The sequence below is a fragment of the Paramormyrops kingsleyae genome, chromosome 11, assembly GCF_048594095.1.
Source record: "Paramormyrops kingsleyae isolate MSU_618 chromosome 11, PKINGS_0.4, whole genome shotgun sequence".
Taxonomy (NCBI): domain Eukaryota; kingdom Metazoa; phylum Chordata; class Actinopteri; order Osteoglossiformes; family Mormyridae; genus Paramormyrops; species Paramormyrops kingsleyae.
Window position 1 is genome coordinate 8,991,205 of NC_132807.1, and position 27,284 is coordinate 9,018,488.

The window sequence follows — 27,284 nt, forward strand, 5'->3', positions numbered from 1 at the left end:
AGATGTGGTAGCTCGAACGGGAGATTGTCGGACGTGATGTCACTCAACTCGGAATTTCCGACTTCCGAGAGAAAAACGAACGCACCATTAGATAACCGCCTCGACAAACATTCACATACACGTCTGAATCCTTGCTGAAGCGTGTCGTCGTGTTCCCTCTTTCACGCTCGTCACAGTATGGATAGCTTAGATCTATCTGATTTGATTTTGTGTTAGACAGACTTTTTCATTTCAATTCAAAATTCATGTAGGCCTAGCGCTTGTCACGTTGAGAGGTACATAGAAAAAATAATTGTGTGTAATTTATCACGGGTACGGGCGGGTAACAGGCGGAATGTTAACAGGCCCGGGCGGGTGCGGATTTCAAAGTTAAATGTTGTACTGTGTGGGCGGGTGCAGGTCTCCAAAAGTGGACCCGTGCAGGACTCTGGACTAAGGGGGGACATGATCCAGGTATATAAGACTCTAACAGGTCTGGATGCTGTTCAGCCAAATAGTTACTTCAGTATTAGTGGCCATAGGTGGAAATTAGCAGGAGAACATTTTAAAACGAATTTGAGGAAGCACTTCTTTACGCAGTGTGTAGTTAGAGTATGGAATAGTCTTCCTGTTAGTGTAGCGCAAGCTAAAACCCTGGGTTCCTTTAAATCAGAGCTAGATAAGATTTTAACAGCTCCCCAAGTTCTCCCCAAACGAGCTTGATGGGCCGAATGGCCTCCTCTCGTTTGTAAACTATTTATGTTTTTATTGCTTCCTATAGTTACTGTAAAAAAGTCACCAAGAGAATTGTCCACATTTAGTATCTAACCCTCACAGCGACAGACGCCGTTATTGGGCCTGGTTTTATAAAATACACATCAGATTAATGCTGTTGTTTATTACCCATGAAACATCGCTAAATGTTATTCTCCTCAGTACAGAGATTGCAGATTCTGTTCTTTTCCCAGATCAACCAAATCAAAGCTCAAATGCTTGATGTTGCCACCTGTATTTGTGATGGAATCAGTGTGACATTTTTTTTTCTTTCATAATGTGAAAAAGATGACAGAACAGGTTTTTAATAATGAAGTACAATAAACCCCACGTAAGATTCTGGGCAATTTAACAAAGAATCAATGAAAGAATATTGAAAACACCTACATTTAGAAGTAAGTTTATACTATACGTTTGTCCTTCTTCTTCCTATAGGAAGTATTTCATTTCCTGGTTTTTATGCAGTTATCGGGATTTAGGTCTCTTTGTGCCTGTGGTCCACAAGCCTGATCTGGGCAGGCCGCTGTGTTCAGCTTTAAATCTCTAACAGCCTTGAGTAGATGAATGGATCCGGCTAAATCGCTTTTTACAGCTACCAGTAAAAAAGAAAACGGCAAACGTTCTGAAAGATCTGCGGAGTGTGTCGCCTACCAGCCCAGAGCTGACAGCCGCTGCTTTGTTGCTTTAAAGGGTCAGATGATGTAGTCACATGACACCTTCGGGCCTTAGAAAAGGGGGGGGGGCTATTTCCTGTCTCCCCTATTCGTCTGTCACAAAAAAAAAACTACTTCTATAAATAGAAGTAGGTCCATAAAGAAATCAAGCAATGGGAAGTAAACGTTATCCGTACCGATGGTAGTTAGTTTATGGGGCTTTGTTTCCACCCACTAGTGCAGCCTGACCTCTGGCCTGACCTTGCAGGATCCATGCAGTCCCAAAGGACGCCCCCTTGCTCCCCCCGCCAGCTCGCTGACACACGCCAGAACACAGGGGCATGAGGACCCCTATTACTGCAAGTACCCCAGCAGTGGGGGGAGGGGGGCAGGAGTCCCAGGAGGAGGTGGGGGGTGCGGCCTTAAGCTGATTGTGTGGCCCTGACTTCTCAGTTTCAGATAAAAACGCACGATAAGTAACCGAACGATGGTGAATGATGGTAATCGCCTCACAAAGGCTTAAAAATGAGGCGGGCGAACTGACCGTAGACATAGCAGTCACAGTCCTGGGCGCTGCCTGCTTTTTACACCGGCCATACAGGTTTGGATGACTGGTCCGGTTCCTTTCTAATGGGTCACGACACCAGCAGCCGTGCGTGACCCGACGGCGAAGCCTGCTCCCCGCTTGGGTCAGTCCCACGTGACGCGTTTACCCAGAATCCCAGCTTCTGCTTCCTTCCTTCACTGTATTTTGTGTCTGCGGTGTCCGCTGAGTGTTTGCCTCCATCACAAGCTGAGGTGATCCTTCCGGTGTGTCCCGCTGAGGGTTTGCTAATGGTTCCATTTGGGCTTTCTTGTAGTGTTTTGTTTTACAGATGGAATCCTCCAAAAAGAGGAGGGGGGGGGGCATTTTCATCTCGCGGTCAGACATAGTCGCAGCAGGCTGGCTCTGCTGATGTCTTTGGTCGGCACTGACTGTTTTCACTGGAAAAAAAACAGGGTGTGTGATATTTTTGGGACGATGTCCGAGGTTAGGAGGTGCCGCCTGTAGGTGACCCCACACCTGCCCCCTCTGGGTCAGTGGTTTCTCCCTGTGGCGTACACTCCGCCTGTTCTATAGTCCGACTTCAGCCACTATAAAACAAAATCAAGACCATATCTTTTCATCCATTATCCCTGCCTATGAAGACAACCGGCAATGAAATAATTGTTCAGAATGAAAGCTAACGATCTAGACATGTTTGGGTCGTTCCTCCAGCATATGACAGAGAGAGTTACTGTCTCTCAGTGTTTTTATGGTTCTGTAGTCCATACGCCGCTCTCAGAGCTCTGCACCAGTAATTAATTTGGCTGTTTCCAAATCGCTGCAGATATTGCGTGCTGCATGGCTGCAGTGTACAGTCATGCATCTCATTCTGCTATTTTCCTTGAGAGGTGAGATTGAGGCACTGGGAGACGGCTACAGTGAAAGGAGTCCAGGCCGTTTCACAGAGACGCCTCTGTGTTTGACCATAAAATCACTGAACGTGCTCTACTGTCTAACCTGTGGCCTTTGCATTTTTTGCATGTTCATTCATTAAGTTTGTTTTTGACAGAGAGTGGCAGCGCATCAGGAGTTTAACTGGCGTTTAGGTTGTGTTTTGTTCGTGTTCCCTGGTAGCGTTTCCTCTCTGTCTGATGGGCACCATAGTTCTGTAGTCTTGGGCTTTTTACCTCCAAGAATTCAGTCTTTGTTCAGCAGAAGAGAGTCACAGCCGGTTCTGGGAAAGGCTTTGGTTTGAGCTGTGACTCGAGCCCCGTGACCAAGCTCGCCGCCAGCAATGCCACCATTCACGGCTGTGGGGGTGTGGCTCAGAATACAAGACCCCCCCTCCCCCCCCCACCCCGAGTTCTTATCCTGCCTTTGGAGAATGAGACCTGACCGACAGAATGCGACGCTTATGAGCCTTGAAGAAAGCTACTTCCTTTAAAGGGCACCGGGGTGAGAGTGCCATGGAGTGTCATTGTGTAATTAGACACTGCTGTTTGGTCACCAGCCTGGAACCCGTCACCTTCTGCTGACCCCACAGGGGGCAGATGGCTAAAGGTGGGCTCCACAGGAAGTGATGTAATGAAGGCAGAACAAATCTGCTTCAGAGATTTATGTAGCATAGAACTCCTAACAGGGATAATAAAATGACTAAAGGTCATCATTCAAACAGGCATAGGGATATAGGCTGGAGCATGAGCAGGAATATGGAAATCTGTCCAAAAAAATGTGGCTGGTTTGCCAAAAGCCCCTTGAGCCATAATTCTATGCACGGCGTGAAAATCCCACACCTGAGTCGAGCTTCTGGCCAAAGGAAATCCATTTTTTGTTGCAGCCAGCTCCCGACTCTGCTCTTACCCTTGAGATGAAACTTTTTATTGATTGTTTTGACACCAGAATATGGCATCATAGGCCTGAAAAAGTGTGTGTGCGGCGAGGGGTTGTCAAAAAATAAGCTTACTGGAAGGTAATTTAGAGCTCGTTTCTGAGGGGCTGCAGGGTTTGATGTGATTGAGTGCTGGATGTTGAATGTGGGAGTATAACGGGAGTATATTGGAAGCATAATGGGAGTATAATGGGAGTATGAAATAGAGGCTGTGCCTCACAGCTCGCTATAGACCAGGGGATCATCCCACTCGAGAACACTCCGCCACAGTGCCACATGCTCAAGAGCCCTGTCACATAGTGGAGGGGGTGGGTTATGGGAGCGCTGCGTATGTATGGGCGGGGGGGGGTGCTGTAGTTAGATTTTTTTCCAGGATGGAGTATGGAGGATCCTCCCAGCTCAGATAGGGCTTGCGCGTTATTTCCCCCCAGGCGGACGCCTGTGTATCCGTATTAATTAGAATGTGAATTATATTTCCGTCCGATGGCTGATTAGGGCCTTTCTGATTGTCTGTGGGCTGGTCTCTTCCTCACACTATATGATACTGACTTCCAGTTAAAGCACAGCGGTGCTTAATCATGTCGCTTTCATATTAGGGAGAAAAAGACAATACAGTGCTTGCTGATAGTATTTTACTAGGCCGAGGGGGTGGGGTGTGGCCTCTGAGGCATGCACTGCCTGCAGTGGAGAAAGTGTAACAGGCAGCCGATGGGATTAGTGCCACAGCCTCTAGGGTTAGGGGTTCGAATCCTTCTTCCGGCTCTAGGCATGTTCTCCCTATGATTGGATGTATTGTCTCCTGAAGTTCAGGAACATGTACTTAGGTGAGTCGGGTCTCTACATTACCTGTCGCATGCCCTGCGACGGACTGGAGGGGCTCACCGAGACCCCCGCCAAAGCGAGCAGCTGGGAGACGGACGCATATGATATATGAATGTTTCTGCTCTTCTTTGCGTGGCGTCATTTATTTTTGTAAGTGTTTCTGACTCCATGCAAATGGGCGGGGGTTGTGATGACGAGCGACACACCGGCCCACGGGGAGTCCATCTGCTCTGCTCCTGGGCGCCCCGCTTGTTTATACAGTGAGTTATATGCCGCGAGAGCTGGGGGGCGAGGGGAGTGTCCCAGTGCAAACTGTGACGCCATCTCCAGAACGGGCCTCGTGCTGGGTGGGGAGGTGGGGGGTGGTGGTGAAATGCACGTTTCTAGGATATTATTGCAATACTCAGAGTAGGAGTTTTGCAACAGCGCCCCCTAGCTTTATAATCCTGTCTGTAACCCTGCCGGTCCCCCTGATTTCACCATGGCTGCAGGCTGTCTGTCTCGCTGACTCCCCATCTGCCTCATCCTCCCCCACTCTCCTCTCGCTGAGCCCCCCCAGGACGTCCCTCAGTTATATATTATTACCCCATATAGCTCAACATGGTCTTGTCAATGAGGCCACTCACATCCCAGCATGTGTGCTTCGCTGGGTACGACTAAAGGAGCCATTCAAAGTCGACAATAGGACCGACCTCTAGAACCTCCACGGTCCTCCGACAGCACTGATGCAGGGGCCCCAAGGTGTACAGAAACGGCATCGCCGCATGATTTTGCTGGGGCTGGCATGGGTGGGTGGGCCTTGTGAAAGAATCACAAAGCTTCTGTCACCCTCACTCCCCGTTTTTCTCGATTCCAGCTGCCTTCTGCTGTTTTTGGTCTTCGGCCATCTTGCTGTCCGCGGTCTTTCCGCCGTCTCTCGCTTGGCCCCCTACCGCGGACATGGCACGGTCCAACGTACGGCCTAACAGAGTGTTAACGTGGACTCTGTGCTGCTGTTTGTTTGGAACATTTCGGGATCGATCAGTATTACAGCTGAGTGGATGGTGAAGCTTATACAATAAATTACAAAAAATGTTCTAGGGATGGCGTTAAACATGCTTCTTTTGGGTCAGTGGACTGATCCGTGTGGTATGTGAGAGGGAGGATGGGCCGGGGAGTTTTTTGGGGGGGTGAAACTAGGAGCAAAGACAGTCGTTTCACCTTTTGTAGGGGGGAGGAACGTAGGAATGTAAGGACAGAGTGCGGACGTTGTGTTTGGAGAGGGCTGACTCAGACGAGGGAATGAAAACAAGTTTCGTTTTGTTAGTAAGCCGGCCACCCATGATTAAAGGGCCGTCAGCAGACATCTACACCTCGCTGCTCACACATGGGTAGATAAGAGTGTGTACCTCTAGGTTTTCAATTACCTCACCTGTAATCTCAGCTCTTATGTTTACTGTCTGCCTCGTCTCTGAATGAGGGACCTGCAGCGGGGTGCTGGCTCACGAATTGGCTGGAAGATCAGTGCAGGACACGGGTAGCCTTCAGCCCGAGAAGGGTGGCAGTCGGCCACGGAGGAGCAGGAGCCTCGGAAGTGGGATGGAACGCCATCCTGGTGCATCAGGATCCTGTTGGAGTTAATCTGCCACGACCCCTTTCTGGCCCCCCAACCTGACCCCAGCAGCTCACCCCCCCACGACCAGCTCGGGCTCCCGGGGAACATTCTGTCGAGCCCCTGTCATGACCCTTCACTGCTAGAAAATGCCCAGGGTCTGTAGGGACCCCTGGCAGTCATTAGCAGCTTTCTGGGGGTTCAGGGGGGAACCTGTGGTCCCATGTCGTTTCAGCCCCACAAGATGTGCAAATTGCTTCCTTTGGGCTGTTTGACGTTGGACCAGATTCTCTGAACCTGTGCCGGTATTCCTGCTGTGCTGGGGGGGGGGGGTTACAGACCTGGCCTTTTGGGTCTGTAACACGATCCACCTTCCAGTGGGCATCGAGGCCAGCGCCGGCCGGGAAAGGGTTAATTATTGTGCTGGTATATTGAGACCAGCTGCTGCTGGTGTGGCACCCCCCCCCATGCTAACTGCACAAAAGACTGTCCCTGACCACCCCCCAGGACCCCACTAATGCTGGGGGGCAGAGAGCAGGAAGTGGCCAGGTTGTGTACACAGATCATGTGGGGAGGTGCAGGATTTTTAGGACACGGGTGTGTAAACCTGAAGGATTCGGGAGACAGAAACGCACCTTAAGGCAGAGATGGCCCATCGAGCGGCTTTTTCACGAGGAGCGGCTTTTTCACAGCCCCAGACGTGTCTGTGTGAACCCAGAGGGCCTGTGACTCAGGTCGCTAAACCTGAGCTGCTCTGAAATGAATGATGACTCGTCACGGAGGGCTTTCATTAATTCTGTATTTTGGCCTGCAGCAGTGAGGGTTGTTCTTTTCTCATTTTCCTCAGCTCCCGTACAGAACAGCCGCCTTTCAGTCGCTTTATATCCCAAAGTTTTTGGGATATAACGGGATTTTGTTTTTACTCACAAGCCAGGTCTGCCTCTGTCTGTTTGGTTCTTCATATATCTCTCTAACTGTGTCCATACTGTGCTGTGGCTCAAGCTTAGCACAGTACAGGAACATCGATGAGCTGCCCAAGGAACCACGTGTCGACCAGGCCGATATCTCGCAGGACGTCAACCTCTGAGCTGCACATGATCACAGCGCCCCCTCTTCTTACACGCTGGGTCTGCGGGGCCCTGGTGCCGCCCTGAGGGAGGCGCCATTTGCACTGTTTACATTTCATTCATCTGTTTTGCGTCCTGCATTAGCAGCCGATGCAGAGCCGTGGCCTCCGCTGCTGCCGACGGCCCTGTAATTAGCTGATAGCATAATGGTCTGTCATGTTGTAATTAGTGCGCTATATTCGCCGAGGTTCGGGATTCCAGGTGTCTGCCTGGTTACCGTCGGCATCTTGGGGTCGACGCTATTGGCCGGAGCAGCAGTCCATAAAGCAGATGTTTGTGTTCGCCCATCTTTATTGGCCTCTTTAAAATCACTGGTTTCAGTGGTGCGGATGAATTGCGACGGCTGTGATGAAGCCACAGGATGCTGCCAGGCTGCTTTCAGTCGTATTTTTGTCTGCCACCGGTTTTATGATGTTGTTTTCTTACAGCTCTCTTATCTGTTGCCTTTATTGCCGGCGAACACGCTGTATATCTGCCCCGGGCCGCTGGTACTGCACTGGCACTCCGGGCATGCTGGGAAGGCGGCGCGGGGTCCGCATGGACCTCGTTTGTCCCGGTGAATTCATGTGTTACGTCGCAAATGGGATTTTGCCGCAGTGACTGCGGCTCGATGCCTTGTTGTTTCAGAGATTTCAATTAAGTTTATCTTTCCCTTTCAACATCCCAGGCTGCTGCATCTGGGTTTTTTACAAGTCTCACTCCTGTCTTATTGTTTGCTCACTCTGAAGATACGATTAGTGGGCTTTATGCTGTTAAAAAAGGGATCCAGCAGTAACTATAAGAAGCCTGGGTCATACTGGAATTTATATTAAATCTAGCTAGAAGATGCACCTATTATTGGGAATAATTACTTAACCAAATGTTATTCAGATCCTGAGGGTTTTGCGAGTTAGTCGTCTTTGAGCCTTTTACATAGGTTCCCATGTTTGGTAACATTTTAAAATTAAGTGCACCTTCATAATGCATTCATAGAACATTCATAAGCAGCATGCAAGTACACCTTAACATGCTAACATCCCTTAACAACTTTAATATACAAATATGTTTGCTTGTTATTATTGTATATTACAACTTTAATATACAAATATGTTTGTTTGCTATTAATGTATATTACAGCTGTTATGGGATGTTAGGATGTTTATGAATGTTTTATGAATGCTTAATGAATACATTATGAAGGTGCACTGAACGTTTTATGAATGCAATATAAAAGCATTATGAAGGTGCGGTGAATGTAAAGCGTCACCCCATGGTTTGTGCAAAGGAGGAGCTTTGATGGAGGTTCTCAGAATGGTGATCCCGGCAGGAATCTCCCATGGCCCGGCCACAGTGCTAACATGGGAGCAAAAACGTGGGCCGGGCAGCAGCGCAGGAGGGAGCGAAAACGTGGGCTGAGCAGCAGCGCAGGAGGGAGCGAAAACGCGGGCCAGGCAGCAGCGCAGGAGGGAGCAAAAAAGTGCCCCCCCACCGCCCTTGGGGTCCCCAGGACCAGACTGAGAAACGCTGCCTTAGAGGTGGTTTGAGTCAGTCCCAAACAGGAGGCTACATTCAGGTATCCTCAGCTGGGTAAAGAGAAATACTGACAAGGCAACAAGATTACAATCTGTGCCACTCAAAGCAGGCCTTTAAAAAATATGCGTTACAGTACACAGTAATAATGTGACTATTACCGCATGTACATTTAAAAACTGGACACCAGCTGGTCAGTGAGAGATTCTGAGTTTGTCCCATATGTCTCTGGGTATTGGGAGTTACCTGGGTGTCGCCTCACTGATGAATGATTGGCGGTGTGGGAGGAGTATGTGTGTATGTGTTTGTTCATGCGTGCATGCATGTGTATGTATGGGGTCATGTATATATTATGTTGTGGGGACCAAATGTCCCCACAACATGATAAAAACCTCTTATTTAGGCGTTGTGTTGACCATTTTTTTGGTCTCCATAAGGGGGAATTTAATTTCAAAAAAGGCAATCAAGAACCTAAAAATGCCAAAAGTCTTGTATTTTTTTTGGTTACTTATGGTTAAGGTTAGGGCTTTGTAGGGGTTAAGGTTGTCATTGTGGAGACTAGTTTTTTGTACTGTATGGGTTTTTGGCCATAGAAATGAATGGAGTCCCCAAAAAGTGCAAACATGCATGTGTGTGTGTGTGTGTGTGTGCATGTTTGTTCATGCATGCATGTGTGTGCCTATGGGTGTGTGCGCATACAGAGCTGCACTGGGCGTCTGACACCCCCATTGCCACTCCTGTATTAATGCTACTGCCTGGTACAAACCCACAACCCCCCCCCCCCCCCCATTACCTGCCTGCCTGGGGGAGCTTTGCTGTCCCGGAGTTCATTTAAAGGACGCCGCCATCTCCTCCTCTCTGCCGCAGCGCAAGGACAAAATGGCGGCCCACCGCCACGTCGGCTGTGCTCGGCGAGGGTGACATATGGCTGAACATACCCGAAGCCGGTGACTGGCACGTGCCATCGCAAGGCCATATGCCCCCAATGCGAGACTGGCATGCGGACTGTAATTAATGGCTCGCCGTCGACCGGTGCTATCTGATTCTGTGGTGTAATTAAAACGTGTCGGCATGGCGCTGGTAAGGGGGCGAGGGCAGCATGAAGAGCTTTGCAAAGGAGTGCCTCTTCTCATTGGCCAACGGAGGAGCAGACACACTATTTATTTCTCACTCTTAAAGCCGACTTAACCTGTGCTGCCTTTAATTCAAGCTGTTTTCCAAGTCATAGGCCGGTATTAACCACGGTATTAGCATGGTATTAACCACGGTATTAACACAGTATTAACCACGGTATGCCATTGCTGTTTACTCTGCCTGCAAAGGCAAGACACTGGGAGCGAGAATGACATACTGGGAAGTAAATCAACATACTGAGAACAAAAGTGGGGTACTGGGAACAAAAGCGCTGTTCTGGGAGCGAAGACGGTGACATACTGGGAATGAAAGCAATGTGCTGGGAATGGAAGCAGCATACTGGGAGTGAGGGCGACGTACTGGCAATGAGAGCGATGTACGTCTCGACCAGGCAAACATGGACACCTGGCAGCTGGTTTTCTAATGCTGTGGTGAGTTGACCTGCACATATGGCTGATTTCTGTACACAGAACACACACCTATGTGGAAAAGGGGCCATAAAACCCATAATAAACTGGCACTGAATTATTTTCCCATCATGAGCAGATCAGTATGGAAGATGGATGGATAATTAGCAGACGCTTTCATTCATACCTCACTTGCATATCATACAGCTTTACTCCTTTGTAGTGGAGATTTTACTGAAGCGTGGCGAGTTCATTTAGGCAGCCAACTCAAGGCTAAACCCGCTGCTCTCGTCTCGCTCGTCCACTTAACTCACCTTTGCACCTTGAGCTTTTTTGCTTAAAGAGGCCTTTGAAAAGCAATTAGCTTATTAAAACACACGTAAAGCAGGACTTTCCATTTGTGCTAGATATTCTACTTTTGCCATTTATGATCTTTTCTTCTTAACCTCAAACTTGTCCTTGTCATTTTTTTTCCATATGTATTTTTTGTCAATTTAAATAGCGTTTATGAATAGTTAGAATTGTTTTCCCATCTTGATCAGATGTGCAGTAACCTTTCGGTGCCACCGGGGAAATCCAGCCCTCCGCGGGCCGTCCTGAAGCCAGGCGCTGGACCGGCTTTGGCCTCGTCTCTGGGGAGGGCTTGAGCTCGGCCCTCCAAAGCCTTGGAGGAAGCAGGTGGCTCCCCCCATGTGGCTGGCGTAACTTAAAAGCCGAGCAAGCGGCCTGTGGATCGCTTAGACGGGGGAGAGCTGTGCAGCTTCGCTGGAGCCTCTCGCACTGCCCCGTGTCCCCACATACTCACCAGCGTACTCACTCTTATTTTATTACTCCATTCCTCAGACAAAGTGATTCTCTGATTCCTTTTTTATTCCAGGTAATAAAGCCGTCACTCTTTTGACTTGCAGCTTGGCATCTTTTATGGTGCCGTTATTTTGCTTTTTTGCATTTTGTTTACATGGGGCAGGTTGACTGCCGGTTTTCTCCACTGATTGATTGCATCCACATAAAGGAGCTTCTGTTAGTTTTTTTGCCCCATGACAGCGCCCCCTCTTGTTAGTACATTGCATTGCACCCTCCTCTGCTGATTAACATACTACTGAATGAACGTCGACAAGGATCGACTGCTTTAAAAACAACAAATGGCACTTTAATTCCGGGTGAAAGCCGATACCCCCTATATATCAGGCTCACCTTCAGTATCATTCTGTGATTCTGTATATGACTGAGTGGCTCGTATCTTTCCCCATCAGACATTAATTCCTGGGATTTATACAGGCTGCTTAGCTCTGCCCCTCTTATAAAGTCCCCTGATCAATTTTTACATCTGTCACTTATGTGGGCTGCAAAAAAATAAAAATGTCTCAGACTTATCTGATCTCTACATCTGTCGGCAAATCCCTGCCCCCCGTCCTCACCTTATCTCCCCCCAGCTGCCTGCCTGCGGATGCCACGGTGTCGGGGGGGTGGGTTAATGTTCCTGCCTGCGCTAAATCTTGCTGTGTAAGGAAGACATTGCGGGGGGAGGGGGGACCCCTCTGGGTTGGAATGAAACGTCGCCCGCGTTGCTTGCGAGTGGGATCGATGTCCCCTGCATCATCAGCTGTGAAATAAAAGGGAGCATTTTTTACCCGGGGGGGGTGGTGGCGGCTGGTGGGCGGGGGGAGAGCAGGGACACTGGAGCGAGATTTATTGTGTTGCCCAGGGTTCGCCTCCCCAGGGAAGCGGCAGTAATGGGAGGTGGTGGGGGCTGTGCGGGGGAAGATTGTTCCTCCACCTGCCCATCTGTCATCCGGCGTATGGGGTGGCTGGGCCGGAAAAAGGGAGGGAGTGTCAGGGAGGACGCCACCCCATTGGCCGAGGACAGCCATGCGGCTCTGTTTGTGTTTTTTTCATGCTACATGAATGTGAAGCGTACGAGGTAATGGGAACAAAAAGAAATAAAATGGATCTGCTGATTGGTTAGAGAAAACGCATGGCTTGAGGGACCTGGGTGGGGGGCGCTGCCGGGGCCACCCCTCTGTCCTGCTCTGACTGCCACACACATTCAGCGCCTTGCTGTCTGACCCCTTAACCTCACCCTGGATCTGGTCTCTCCCTGCAGATCACCTTCTTCATGCTGCTGTCCGCCGTGTGCGTCATGCTCAACCTGGCTGGATCCATCCTATCCTGTCAGAACGCCCAGCTGGTCAACTCTCTGGAGGCCTGTCAGCTGGTGAGACACCGGGGGGGGGGGGGGGCATGTTGCCCATGCTGTCTGTGTGTGTGAGGACCCCCTCTCCTCTTTTCAGAAGGGAAATCAACATGGACGTAGAGCCCCCCCGCCTTCGCATGTATGCCCCGATTTACGCGCCGGCGTTTTGCGTTAATCCAGAGCTTCTTATTGTACTCATTAGGGAAAAGCCGATGTCTGTGTGAGTAGCTGCCCTGTTTCACCTCCAGGGTTGGGGGTTTGAATCCCCCCGCCGCCCCGTGTGTGTTCCCTCTGGGAACTCTGCTTTCCTCCCGCAGTCAATAGACATGCCATTAAGCGAATTGGCGTCACTAAATTGCCCTCAGCTGCACGAGCGGTCGGGCGATCGATGTCCGTGGGGGAGGGCAGATGGCGTTTGGTACGAGGCGTGAGCCCCGCTGGTATGAGCTGAATCGTTTACTGTCAGTTACATCCGGCTGCTTAGCTGACACCCTTTCCTAAGGGACCGCAGTTTTTTTGCCTGTTTTTACAGCTCGATAATCATGTATAGCACCTTGTTCCCGGCTGCCATGGCAGCCGCTGCTACATGCGCCCAAACCAGTTATGCGTCTGTGTCCTTAATAGCTGTGTTACCTGCCGCCTTCCCTCTGCCAGATGTATAAATAGTGAAATCCCAGCTTCCCACAGCGCAGACCCTTAACCCCTCGGCCGCCAGGAAGTCCCGCTATTGCCTATCATGACGCACCGTGAGCGGTCACTTTGCTAGCGCCCCCCCCCCCCCCCCCCGCCAAAACGGAGCACCTGGCCGCCCGCTGCGCTATTTAAAGCAGGCAGACAGGTGCCTTAGGGGCCGCCGCTGTATGTGATTCTCAGGAAGCATCCTCATGACTTTGAGGGGGGGACATGGGTCGGGACTCGTGGTATTTAGCCTTTTATTTTGGAAAAACATTTCTTTCATTTGTTTTTGTTTTGTGGGATCAGAAATGGACAAAGGCAGTATTGCCGTGCTGCGTCGACCCCCCCACCCAGCTGGCAGCCATGTCGCTGTCCGGGGAGGGTGTGCTGGGGGGGGGGGGAGGCGGCTGAGAACACAGGGAGGGGGATCATACTGAGCTCTCCATTGTCGTGGTGACAGTGCCTTATTCTGCATAATAGACATGCAAAATGCCCCCTGAATAGTTGAGCAGTGTGGACTACACCTACTCCACCTGCTCAGTCTGCTCTGCCTGCTCCACCTGCTCAGTCTGCTCTGCCTGCACTACCTGCCCTGCTCCTCCATCTGCTCCACCTGCTCAGTCTGCTCTGCCTGCTCCACCTGCTCAGTCTGCTCTGCCTGCTCCACCTGCCCTGCTCCTCCATCTGCTCCACCTACTCCACCTGCTCAGTCTGCTCTGCCTGCTCCACCTGCCCTGCTCCTCCATCTGCTCCACCTACTCCACCTGCTCAGTCTGCTCCACCTACTCCACCTGCTCTGCTCCTCCGCCTGCTCATGCTGCTCCACCTGCTCTGCTCCTCCGCCTGCTCATGCTGCTCCACCTGCTCTGCTCCTCCACCTGTTCCAGCTGCTCAGGCTGCTCCGCCTGCTCTGCTCCTCCGCCTGACCCACTTGACCCGTCTGCTCCACTCTTCTGAGGCTCTGCAGTGCCACTCACAGTTTGCGTTTGTTTTTCCTCCCGTCAGTTATATGATTTTCTGTGATGGCTTAATCCCCTGAGGGCGTATGCCAGCAGCAACGCCTGTCAAGGAATCAGGGGTCTGTGAATCGATTCAGATGGAAGTGGGCCGCCCTGCCTGGGTACTGTAACATCTGTAATCTGATACCCTGCATCCCTCTGTGACCCCTGCTTTCCCGCGGTTCCTGGCACCCAGCTTCCCGATGCCGTCTCCTACACATTTGCTCTCCCTGACACTTTCTCCCGTCCCGATCGTCGCTCATCTCGTCTTTATCCTGGCATTTGGTCTGAGAGCGCGGAGAGCTTGTGTTTGAACCCAGAGAGCCTTGCTGGGGCCTCAGTTTCTGCACATGGGGGAAGGGGCTATATGGCATGTAATCAGTTTCATGGAGAGCCTGGGACAGCATGACATCTGTGGGCCTGCGCATCTCCAGTCACACTGGAGCTTGGAGTTCTGAGCCAAGGGCAGGCCCAGGTTCCCCAAAGCACCCCAAAGACAACGGCCAACAGTATTTAGCAGGATGGTGGCGCCGCAACACTTTTGGCAAACCAAACCCAGATAGACTTAATCTGCAAATTTCCACACAAGCTGCTCAGAAGAGCCCTTGCCGCTGAGGTAAGCTGGCTGCCTGTTGAGGTCCTACCTACACCAAACGGGAAGCTCACAGGATAAGGATCTAATCCAAGTGGTCGGAGGCGTGAGTCACAGAGGACTCTGCTGTCGTCCCATCGAGCAAAGTATTCAACCTGAACTGTGCCATTTAGGGAGCGTGCAAATGGATTAGCAGTGAGAACTGAATTATGTAAGTCACTTCGGATGAAAAGGCGTCAGCTAATTGGCTAAATAGATAATTATCTGTTGCCGTGGTAACCCTAAAGGGCCGTCCTGTGCCGAGGTGACCGCGATTCTGCAGAATACCTGCAGGGCCTGAAAATCCAAGACACTGAGTGACAGATGAGGCTTTTTTCCCAGAGGACTCCTGCAGACACACAGTAATGGGGGAGGGGGCTCTTTGTCTTCAGCAGAGCTGATTTGGAGCTTGTCACTAGGAGGAGGGCAGGAATATTTGTTTTTTATCCCCTATACAGAGTATGACTGAAATATTAGCATATACAATTAACCATCATTATCTGTTACTCTGCTATGCATCTCCTTGGAGACCATACCCAACATGACTGAAATATTAATGCAGTAATTTCCCTGATGTAATTAAACCCTGCTTGTAAGGTGCCTGTCCTGCTTTTGTTCAGTCTGGGTTAAGTGATGCCCCCATGCACTTTTCTGATCTGTCACATGAGACGAGAGCGTTACAGCTCGCCTTCTGTCCCAGGCCGACTCTGACAGGAGAGACCGCCGTATCCTCCATGAGTTCTTAATTGTGAATTTTAAGTGTTTAATTTATGACTGTAGCAAGACCAGATGAAATAACCGATCATACTAAATAAGTAAATCAGAGACTGTGCTGTTTAATTTCTGTGCTTTCAGGGTTAGATTAAATATCACTCTGCTGGAAGACTGAGGTTTTCACTAGAGCTTGTGTGAGTGGGACCAGAAATCATCGATTCATGTATCTTCTAACTGCTTACTGTGTTCAGGATCTAAGGGTACCTCACGCTGGGTGGCACAGTGGTTAGCACTATTGCCTCTCACCTCTGGGGCCAGGGTTCAAGTGTATGGCATTTGCATGGTCTCCCCATGTTGTCCTGGGCATTCTTTGGGTACTTCCAGTCCCCCCCCCCCCACCTTGCACCTATAGGCTCCAGATCCCTACGACCCTGTATAGGACAAGTGGTTTGGGAAAATGGGTAGATGGGCACCTGGAGCCTATCCCTGCCTGGGGAACCCCGCCCCTGCCTGGGGAACCCCGCCCCTGCCTGGGGAACCCCGCCCCTGCCAGGGTAACCCCCTGCAAGCGATGTCTGTAAATCTGCTGTGCTTAGATGTAATTTTATTTCTAGGTTACTCTGGTTCTGTATTATAGATATTTATATGTCTGTGGATTATTCCGCAGGTAAAGGGGTCAGACTAATTTCTGCATTTTGCTGTGTGTGAGAGAGACACCCGAACCAGCTTTGTTTGCTGTGGGCTTTTCCTGCAGACTGATTCAATGCATAAATAAGCTGACTGTAAGAGCATAGCTGCATTCGTTGTGTTTAAGCGACAAAAACCACTCGTGTCTGGTAATAAATCCCCTTCAAATGGCAGTTTACACTGGATCAGCAGTTACTGGTTTTGTAACTTGTGCTGAACTCTAGCACAAATTCTTATAGTTAATACGTCACATAAAGTAATTTCATTGCATTCATGTGAAATGCAATAAAATCATCTAAAATGGATACAAAGTGAATTGTCTTAATTATTCAATATATGTTCCATGTTCACTCTACTTTTCTGTTCATACTTGTGGTTCTCCCGATCCTGTGTTCTCTGTGCCTTTGCATACTTGTGGTTTTCCCTGCCCTGTGTTCTCTGTGCCTTCGCATACCTGTGGACCTCCCTGGCCTGTATTTTCCCTGCCCTGTGTTCTCTGTGCCTTCGCATACCTGTGCTTCTCACAGCTCTGTGCTCTCCCCTCTATCTCAGATCAAGTTTGACAGTGACGGAGTGTGTGAGTGTTGCGAGCTGCAGCACCAGAGCTCCGGCTGCAACAACCTGGGCGAGACGCTGAAGCTCAACCCCCTGAGGGACTGCAACACCATCCGCTTGCGTCTCAAGGTGTGTCCCGTGTGGGTGTGTGTGACAGCGCCATCTGTGGGCGTGTTGAGGGAGGGGTGTTTCTAAGTAAACGTATCTGCCAGTATGCAATTGTGTATTCATTCAGTCTGTGCTTCTGCTGGTGTGTGTTTGCCTTTGTGTGTATCTGTCTCGTTCCTGTGCAGATGTGGGGAGCAACAAGTGCTCCTGTGTACATATCTGTTCGTATACAATAGCGTATTCATCCATGCTTTGTGCTTATGTGTCTTTGACTATATAGTGAGGATCTATGGGTAGTCTGCACTCCTTTGTCACCTCTTTGAGAAACGGCTGGGCTTTGTGTCACTGTACAGAGCAGCTACTGTAAAGGCCAGGCGGGGACCCTTCGGGAACCAGCATCCACCGGCGCCGGCTGGCAGCTTGTTCTCTCACTACACATCATCCCTCAGGCGCTCTGTTCAGGTCCTCCCTGTGCACGGAGGATGTCCTCAGGGAAATGGTGCAGCTCCCTGTGCGCTGAGGATGTCCTCAGGGAAATGGTGCAGTTTCCAGGCTAAGTCAGAAGTGAAGGAGTCATCGAGAGCTGGAGCATTAAGGCATAAAGTCGTGTAAAAAGGCTGTTTGCTCCCTTCCTGGAGAGCTGAGTTATGAGACTCTGGAAAGCCTGGCCACTGATTAAAAGGAGCTGATAGGGGTGGGGGGGACCTGATTCTGCAGGTTTCGGAGATGGACATAGTCCAAGAAGCTGGCTTGACTAAGTGGGGGGTGGGGGTTACCCGGCTGACCTGGCAGTACGCCCTCTTGGACACGCTGCCTCAGCACACGCCTCCTTCCTCGCTGTGCTGCGTCGTGCTGGTGGCCTCAGGAAGCAGCTCTGTTGTCAGACTCTAGTCTCTGTCTCGCAGTAATGGAGGTGATGTTTTGGCCCGATGCTCATCAGAAAAAGGCTGTTCATATCGATTACGTTTGTTTAATCATTTTTAGGATTTATTTACTGAGTCATGTTTGAAGGCTTAAACCCAGATCATTCACTGAAAATCATTTATAGTTGTGTCTAGCAGACAGAATTCTTCTGTCTTTTTAAACTGTTAACTCTAATGGGTTCAAGAAGGTTCCCTCTATAACCACCTAGGAACCTGTAGCAGTACCCAACGGTAATGCACTCAGAAACTTGGGAAGTAAATGCATTTGCAACCACAGGTTTAAATTGAAAAATAGATTATAAGTCCATATTCTGCTCGATTGCTATAAGTCTGCCAAAGTAGTCATCCTGGCATTGTTGTGCTCTGTGTTGCTGTACTGTTAAAAAGAATTATATACAGAAAAGCTAAACTGAAAAGCACATTTGCAAGAGCTAACTTAGCATAAGCAGCGTTCCGCTCACAGCTTGTGTGTTGGAGGACATGAGTGTGTGACCCTGCACGCATCACATGGACCGGACTGGGCTTCTGCCTTCCTGCATCGCTTTCGCTTGGCCTGCCTCTAGCTGAACTTATCCACACAGAGTGTCTGGAGAGCCAGGTCAACGGTACGCGACAGCTTCAGGATCGTAGTTACCGGGGGACACCTACAGGGCGTGACTGTAAACCATCATACTGTAATGATACTGCGACTGAACCGAACTGAAATGGAAAGATGCACATTTCTAATTCAGTTTTTTTTTTTTTAACTGAAGGAGGTGCCAGTTTTTCCACAGTGTGCTCTGTGAGTCCCAGTACTGTCTGACTGGCCGTGATGAGGTAATTGTTGGGGTGCCCAAGAGTGTAAGAGAGAGTTTGATATTGGGGAGGACCCAGCTTAATAATTTAAATGTAAAGGTCTATTAATTGGGGGGTGGACGAATGAAGTTAAATTAAATATTGGGGGGTGCATGCCCCCCCCCCGGCTCCTACGCCTCTGGGTATCCATGCCCTTCCATATTGAGGGTATTATTACAGGAATAACCTTAGTGTGATTTATTGGGTCAATATGTAAATGTCAGTCACACTGCGTAATGGATCCTGTGTGCACATGTGCCTGGCAGATGTACCGGCATTAAATGGGCTCCCCGTTGTAGAATTACACCAACGAGTAAGGAAAGGTAAAGGGAAGGTTTGCAGTTCAGACTCTGTTTTTGTTGTACGTGAGACACAGCAGCACGGCAGTTGGTTATTAATTAGGTAGGTCTGCAGTTATTGGTTTGGCTCATGTGGAACATATTGCCAAAGCACATATTCATAAATACTTGTATGCAGGTTTTACACATTTGCATTATGGGAAAACACCCAAAATTCCATCCCAGTATTACAAGCCTGATTTAGCAGGTTACGGTAGAAAGTTTAGCTATGTACAGAGAACCCCATGGTTTTTGGCCTTACTGGCATGTGGGTCATTTGGTATATTCAGAACAGTCTGCACTCTGTACCTATGAATGAGGTGGTTGTGTGGTCAGGCTTTTAGGAAGAACTAATGAAATAAACTAACACTCGCAACAAAATGTGAGTTCTGGTCACCGCTACCCTCCGCTAATGAATAAAATTAAGGAAATGAACAAAGGGCACCAGCAGTGACCTCAGCGATGCGACACCTGTGTGACCCGCATCTTTTTATCAGCATTAATGGTGAAGTTTATAGCGGATGGTTTATTCGCTGTCACCCCACGCCGCTCCCATGCCCGCGCTTCTCTTCATTGCTTATTTAAGCAGCAGTGTCAGAGTTGAGCGCCTTTCAGGGAGGAGTACCGCCTGAATCGGGGGGGGGGGTGCCTCCTCATTTTCCATACTAAAGAGATTTTATCTCTTCTCTATGTATGAGTGCAACAAAAGGCAGTGTCACTGCACCAAAGTGCTCTGGAGTTCACTATTTTTCACAGTTTTTGTGTCGTGATTGAGGAGCCTTGTGTGTTCGTGCGGGTATTCGACCTGGGAAACGCAACATCCCACAGAAATACCAGTTACACCAGCCTTTCTCATTTGTGGGGAATTTTTAATAAAATCATTTTCACACATAGTCACAATAGGATTTTTAAATGCACGTTCTATTTAAATTTAATATAGATATTAAATTCTGTTTAACCACATTATCATCCATTTCAGGTAAAAGGTCATAATGCAATCTATTTCAAGCATTTATTTTTAATTGCAGTTTGAGGTTTGTCATGAAAAAGGTTACTGCAAATTCATTTCGCAGCCTAATCAGTATTAGGAGAAATGTATTCTCACAGGAGTTCATAAAGTCTGCTAGTAGCTTCCCCCACTAACCACATCAATCATGTTTAAGGATGACATTGGTTAATCTAAGGTAATTATCTAATGCCTTTGCCAGTAAGATAAATTTTGACCCATAGCCTAAATAGTGAATAAAGTGATCCTATAGCATACAACAATTTTTATTATGCCATGAAAAAATATACTTTAACAGCCAACGGATTATTTATTCATTCATTATTTTTTAATTTGTTCTTTTAATGGCCAAAGTTACAGGCTTGGGGTCTGATCCGGTCATTTAAATAAGGGTCACCCTTAGAGTGCCGTTTCTGTCCTGGTTCTGGGCAGATCATTCCGGAATACTACGGTGATCCCCCCTCCTGCTGACAGTCACATGAGCAGCCCTCACGTCCAATATGCATAAAATACACATCAGAAAAGCAAAACAAAAAGAAAAGAATTCCTAATTGAAAGCACACAGGAGCCCTTTCTGGTGAGTGTGGTGTGTGGGGGGGCGCTTTCGGAGGGGGGGTTATTGTGGGCTGTAGCTGACTGGCACTAGAGAGCTGTTCTTACCTTTTATTGCTTTTTATTGCTGGAAATGCTGTGCTAAATATTCCCAGGTGCCATTTTTATTGTTGTTTTGCGTTTTATTTCACAAATGAGAGCAGAGCGCCCTGTGAAAGAAAATGTGCCTCATGTGGAAAGTCCCAGCAAGGAGGGGGTCGGAGCAGCCTCTGTGCTGGGGGGTCCAGCCGTCCGCAGATCTGTCCTCCTTCCATCCCTGCTCTCCCTTTCACTTTCTCTTTCTCCCCCTTTCTTCACCCCCCTTCCCCTTACCAGTTTAATGTATTCCTCTCAACCTCTGGAAAAATTCCTCTGTCCCTTTTGAATAAAATTCCATTCAGTTGCTCTGGAGAAGCAATTTCCCGCCTCCCCCGTTAGCCCCACCCCATCCCAGTGCTGACCGCTTTCCTTTCCCGTGTCGCGCTGCAGGAGCTGCTCTTCAGCGTGTGTGCCCTGAACGTCATCTCCACCATCGTCTGTGCCCTGGCCACCGCCATGTGCTGCATGCAGATGGTATCTGCTGACGTCCTGCACATGGTGAGTAGCATCGCTGTGGCTGATCTCCCAACCAGTCACCTTCCACACATGGGCCTCAGAGGCATCATGGCCAGTTTGCCGGGCGTTTGGATAAATATCCATTACTGTGACAATGAATGCATGGTGGCATAATAGGACTCAACTCTCCAGTCATGACAGTAGAGGAGGGAAAAGCAGAGCTGCTTCTTCTGGGCCCCGATGAAGTCCTGTGTAGAGCCTCACGGTGTTGTCTATTTAAGACAGTCATTAGCGCCTCCTACTGACTGGCCAGATGTCTGCAGGTAGCTACTCCCCCCCCCCAGCGAGAGCCCAGCCGTCGCTCCAAACATTGTTCTATAATGTATAAGACGGCTGTTGGCTTGGCAGAGGGTGTATCACAGGACCACACACACCGGCCTGAGGGCCCCCTGGCAGGAACGAGCAGCTTCACCAACAGCCTGCTTGTTTCAGATTTGCAAAAACCACTAACCTGGAGCAAACATTCATGAAGGAAAAAAAAGGGAACTAAACAAAGAACCACGAAGGGTGAGGTGACAGCAGCCGCCGGAATGCACAATGTGGCCTCCATGTTGGGTTGTCGTGGTGATTTGTCGTGCTGTGCCATCCTTTAAATGACCTCTTCCTCCTCACCGGGGACGAAATAGTCTCTGTGTCCCTTCCGGAAAAAAAAAATATACCGAAATGCTTCAAGGCCACCGGGGAAATCAGCACTGCAGTGTGACAATTCACGCTCCGCGTCCTTCGGAGAGAAACTGCCCAGGAACGGAAGGCCATCGCCCCCCCGGCACTGATGACATCACACAGGTTAACCTCTGTCCAGCATCCATTCAGAGGCAGCCTCTCTGATATCTTTGGAGGATTCTTTGCTGACTGAAACCCGTAACAGATTCCCAAGGACACCGAAAGCAGCTCTCCGGCGTCTAATGAACTTGCCGGCCGATGCCTTGGGTGTCAGTGGCTGTGTGGCCCAGTATTATTAGGCTGGTCGCAGATGAGGGGCTGCATGCCAGCACCGCAGGAGGCTTCACATCGCATTTAGCGCAGCACCAAAGGAGCAAAGGTGCAGTCTTATTTACTTTTATAACTGGACTTTTCTTTTCTGCATTATAGGACAAAAAAGATTATAATTTTTTTTTTTGACGATTTTCTCTATTGATGGAACGAGGTTTCGATTAAATTATGTTGTTACAACCGGGGGTTAAATCAGAATCAGAGAGGAGGGAGAAGCATGTCAGCTACACAGTGTGTGGCTTGTATAATAGTTATTTTATGTATTTGTGTTAGAGATGCAGTGTGTTCGTGTGTCGGCATGTTGTGTTACCACTATATTACATGCAAATGAAACTTAAAAATGCATCAAATTTGCTTACAGCTACAAGTAATAATCTCCCTTATTCATTTGAAGTGTCACTGGGAAAATGCATTAAAATATCAAGTTATTCACGGATTGTGTCTTGCAGAGTCTAGCTAGTATGTAAAATTTTGGCAGCAGTAAGTCAAAATACAAAAACAAAGGAGAGAAATCAAAAATATCTCATGTACTGGAGAAAGGAATGTTTCGTCAGAGCTAATAAAGAAAATGTATATTATAGCTGATGTAAAAACATGATTTCCAGCTCAAAATTGACCTTTTATTCAACCATTCACTTTAAATCTTTTACTAAATTTTGGGACATTAACAAAATGTTCAGGAAGGCAAAGCTGCACCCTGGCAAAGTGCGATTTGGACATAAGGAAGCGGAGCTGCACCCCGGAATGGTGCGATTTGGACATAAGGAAGCGGAGCTGCACCCCGGAATGGTGCGATTTGGACATAAGGAAGCGGAGCTGCACCCCGGAATGGTGCGATTTGGACATAAGGAAGCGGAGCTGCACCCCGGAATGGTGCGATTTGGACATAAGGAAGCGGAGCTGCACCCCGGAATGGTGCGATTTGGACATAAGGAAGCGGAGCTGCACCCCGGAATGGTGCGATTTGGACATAAGGAAGCGGAGCTGCACCCCGGAATGGTGCGATTTGGACATAAGGAGGTGGAGCTCCCCTGGGCTCCATCTATATTGAAACCCTGGTTACAACCTTCACATAGTCAAAAAGTGTACCTGTTTTTAAACATTAAACCATATCTTGATTCAGCCTTCAGAGTTTCAGTCATACAGGCAAGTAGGAGTGAGTTTACCAGGTGGGTGGGGGGGGGGGCACAGCTTAATAATTCATATACAAAGGTCTTTTTATTGGGGGTGAAGTCAAATTAAATTTTGGGGGTCACATGTCCCCCCATCCCCTCTGGATCCTAGGCCCCTGCATATAGGAAAGCTTGTAAATTGCTCAGACTGGAGGTGAAGCCCAAGTCCTGAAGGAAAATGCAAGGTGTGACGTGGTTTTAAATTGGAGGACAGCTCAGATTAACCGTGGCTGTTTAGCCGTGAGGTCGTTTTAAGGTGAATGACTAAATCCCCGTCGAAGCTGATTCCACACAAAGACAGGCGGGCGCTGTGAGTCTGGCTCCTTGCCGTGCTTGTTTAGAGGCTAATCAGTTTTGGAGATGTGCGTGGAGATACCCCGGGGCTTTTCTGTTCAACATCTTCGCTTTGGCATTTGTTTAGCGTTGGTGCATTCTTCGCTTATCTCTGTTCCCAGATGTTGGGTTTTAATGTGACCATGACCTCAGAAACCCTTGCATGTCTACGGTCTAGGGTTTTAATATCACTGTCACCTCAGAAATCTGTTTGTGTTCACAGTCTTGGATTTTAATTGACCATGGCCTCAGAAACCCTTGTGTCTTTACGGTCTTGGCTTTTAGTGTGACCGTGGCCTCAGAAACCCTTGTGTCTTTACGGTCTTGGCTTTTAGTGTGACCGTGACCTCAGAAACCCTTGCGTGTTCACGGTTTTGGCTTTTAGTGTAACCGTGACCTCAGAAACCCTTGCGTGTTCACGGTTTTGGCTTTTAGTGTGACCGTGGCCACAGAAACCATTGTATGTTCAAAGGCCATCTCTTCATTTTGTATATGACCCAAATAAGTGTCAGGGCTCATGTCAATTAAACTTGTTTATGTATCTCATTTTTTTTAACGATGCTGTTGCACTCTTGAGTCCTGTAAAGGAAATTTGGCACCTGTTTTCTGAGATAATTCTGAAGAGCCGGCCTGTTCTGTTTCAGTTCATGCCACGCCGGTCACGTTCCATGAATGCGGACTGCATGACCCCCCATGGCACCATCCTGCACCAGACCCTGGACTTCGATGAGTTCATCCCTCCAATTCCCCCACCCCCCTACTACCCTCCAGAGTATACCTGCACCCCGGTGATGGAGCCCCAGAGGTATGGCGGCGCCTGACTCCACCCACAGAGCCACACTTCACTGGTCAGTCGCGACCAGTGATGATGTCACGCCTTTTGCTGCGGGATTTCATGCCGCACAAATTCATTACCCTGTCATGTATTACTTAGCATGTAATCTCTGAGCTTCTATGTATGCATACATAAATATGATTAAAATGGAAAGTTATCTCATTTCCTGTGAAACTCTGTAGGAGATGAACTTTGCTGCCATGCCTATCGATCCTCCTGCAATAAACCAGTTATATTCTCTATCGTAAAAGCATGTTGATTTAGCTGTAGTGACAGGCCCTGCTGGCTTGTCAGGGAGGCTATAAAGGAAGGAGCAGCCGTTTCAGCAGCCTTGACTGTAATCGACGGAAACATGCGTGAAATGAAGATATGAACAGAATGTCAAGCCATGATTTATGGGGAGGAGCGTTACATGTAAAGACACTCTCAGTACCTGTTTTGGTTATTTATTGGTTACATATAGCGGTTTGGGGGCCATGGCGGCACAGTCAGGATCAATATAACTCCACACCCCAGGATTGTAGGTTTCAGTCCTGTCCCTGGTTTGTTCTCCTTCCACAATCTAAAAACATGCATTTAGGTGAATTGATGTCTCTAAATTTACTTGATGCTTTTGTCCAAAGGAGGGAGAGGTTACAATCCACGTGTGCTCTCTGGGACTTGAACCCACAACCTTTGTGTTGCTTACACAATGCCCTACTTTAGCATTGAGCTAGAGTCGCACTTGGTGTTTTCCTGGGCAGAACTGGCATGTAGATTTGGATGGATGGAATGTAGTCTGCTCTTAGCTGACCCAAGCACGCAAGAGTGTGTCAAGTCCTCTCTTTTGTGTTTTCCTTTAACTCTGCTGCATCTCCTCGTTTATCCATCTGTCTCTCCGTCTGTCAGGGGACTTCATCTGGACTTTCCCCACTCTCCGTTCAGCGCCATCTACGGCATGCCCATCAACAGCCCTGGGACACTGTACCCCTCGGAGCTGCCTCCCCCCTACGAGGCCGTGGTGGGCCAGACGCCAGCCAGTCAGGTGGGCCCCCTTGCCCCACCCTTCCCCAAACTCCACCCATCACGTGTCCTTCCTGTCTCCTCTGAAGCTCGATGCCCCTGGGCTTTAAAAACAGTGTGATGGTCCGAGATTCAGGAAGGCACTCACCACGTGTACCGGAAAGCAGTCACCTGTGGAGCATATGTGAGGCCGTATTGGAAAGGCAGCGTTGTGTGGGGTATGAGTGACCCATTAAAGATGAGGCCGGACAGATCTCAGGGTAGAGACGGGGGGGCAATTTTGAGGGGTGAAATATTGCTTTTGCATCCAGGTCCTCAGGAGGTACAAAGTTTGGACAAATTGAAATGGCACATTTCCAGGAACCTAGAAGCCCGGCGGCTCGATGGGCTGCTGGCGGCATCGCAGACTTAGCTGGTCATTATGAGGAGCATCCCAGTGAATGAGGAGGCCCAGGCCGTGGGCAGAGGCTGCCAGGGAGTCAGCAAGATGAATCCCATCTTCATATCTGGCTCGCTCTCCATAAAGGAAGACCGCATGGTCCTCAGCCTGGCCAAAGCTTAAAAAACCTCTACCTTCTGGAAATCTGCCTTCTCTGAAAATTACCTCTGATAAATAATGAATCAATACTGCAGCCAAAGCATTTTCTATAAAGTATTGGAAGAATCTTTATTTTCATTATTTTTATTTGTGCTGTACTTTCACTTTTTATCTTTGTCAGACATTTTTCCTGAAATATATCCTCCTCTGTTTGCATGTGTTTATTAATGAGCTACAGATTCTACAAAGTGGGTCTGTCTGTCACAACGTCTGGAAAAATATTTTTATCTTTTCTGGACCAACTTAAATGCACAAGCCTTGGTCACATGACCTTATAGCAGCACAGCCCCTTTGAAAAACTACATCTACAGCAACCAACATCCCATACGTAACTTACATTTCATCTTGTGGCCTTAAATCATGTCATCAGATACAGCTTCTGTACAGTTCTCACAGGTGGATTCATATTTTGTCTAATGGAAAAGGTCAGTCTCTCACTGAAGACCTGACCTGCCCACTCCCCAACACTCAGGAGCAGAGGACACCAGTGGACCAGTGCTCCTCAGCTGATGAAACCACAGCGTGTTACCAAACACGGCCCTGAACAGACAGGAATTTCACGCTGGATGACATTGAGTAAGATCTGTCATCTTCAGAGAAATAACATTACTTGAAATCTGACTTTGCACAGAGGCAAAGGGGTAAATTGCGTAATCTTATATCTTATTATCTTGTAAAATTGAAGTTATTTCTCTGCAGGAAGGAATGTTGTCGCTCTGTTGCCGGTTCGAATCGGCAACCAGCAAAGTACCAGTGAGGTACCCCGAGCAAGGTACCGCCCCCAAGCACTGCTCCCTGGGCGCTGAATTAACCCCCTGCTACGTCACAATGTCACATATGGATTAAATGCAGAGAACACATTTCACTGGTGTGCACTGTGCGCTGTGGTGTGTCAACAATGAAAACAAATCACTTTCATTGCACTTCCTGCTTTCTTTTGGGGTGGACAAGTTCTGCTAAACTTTGGTAAACTGAGGTCAGTAGCCTTGCTGGGAGGGGAATGAGGTTGCTGGACGGGGAGGGGACGACACTCAGTCCATGGGGACGTCTGTAGGGTTTGACAGTCCAACGG

General features: G+C 48.8%; 1 protein-coding gene across 1 annotated transcript in view; it reads left to right on the top strand.

Moving 5' to 3' along the window:
• fam189a1 (family with sequence similarity 189 member A1) overlaps positions 1-27,284 on the top strand; it is a 79,578-nt gene that overhangs the window by 46,410 nt on the left and 5,884 nt on the right. Inside the window, exons 3-7 of the mRNA XM_072717990.1 lie at positions 12,515-12,625; positions 16,862-16,993; positions 21,154-21,261; positions 24,422-24,582; positions 25,501-25,636. Of these exons, the coding sequence (XP_072574091.1) occupies positions 12,515-12,625; positions 16,862-16,993; positions 21,154-21,261; positions 24,422-24,582; positions 25,501-25,636 (648 nt within the window). The remainder of the gene's footprint in view (positions 1-12,514; positions 12,626-16,861; positions 16,994-21,153; positions 21,262-24,421; positions 24,583-25,500; positions 25,637-27,284) is intronic.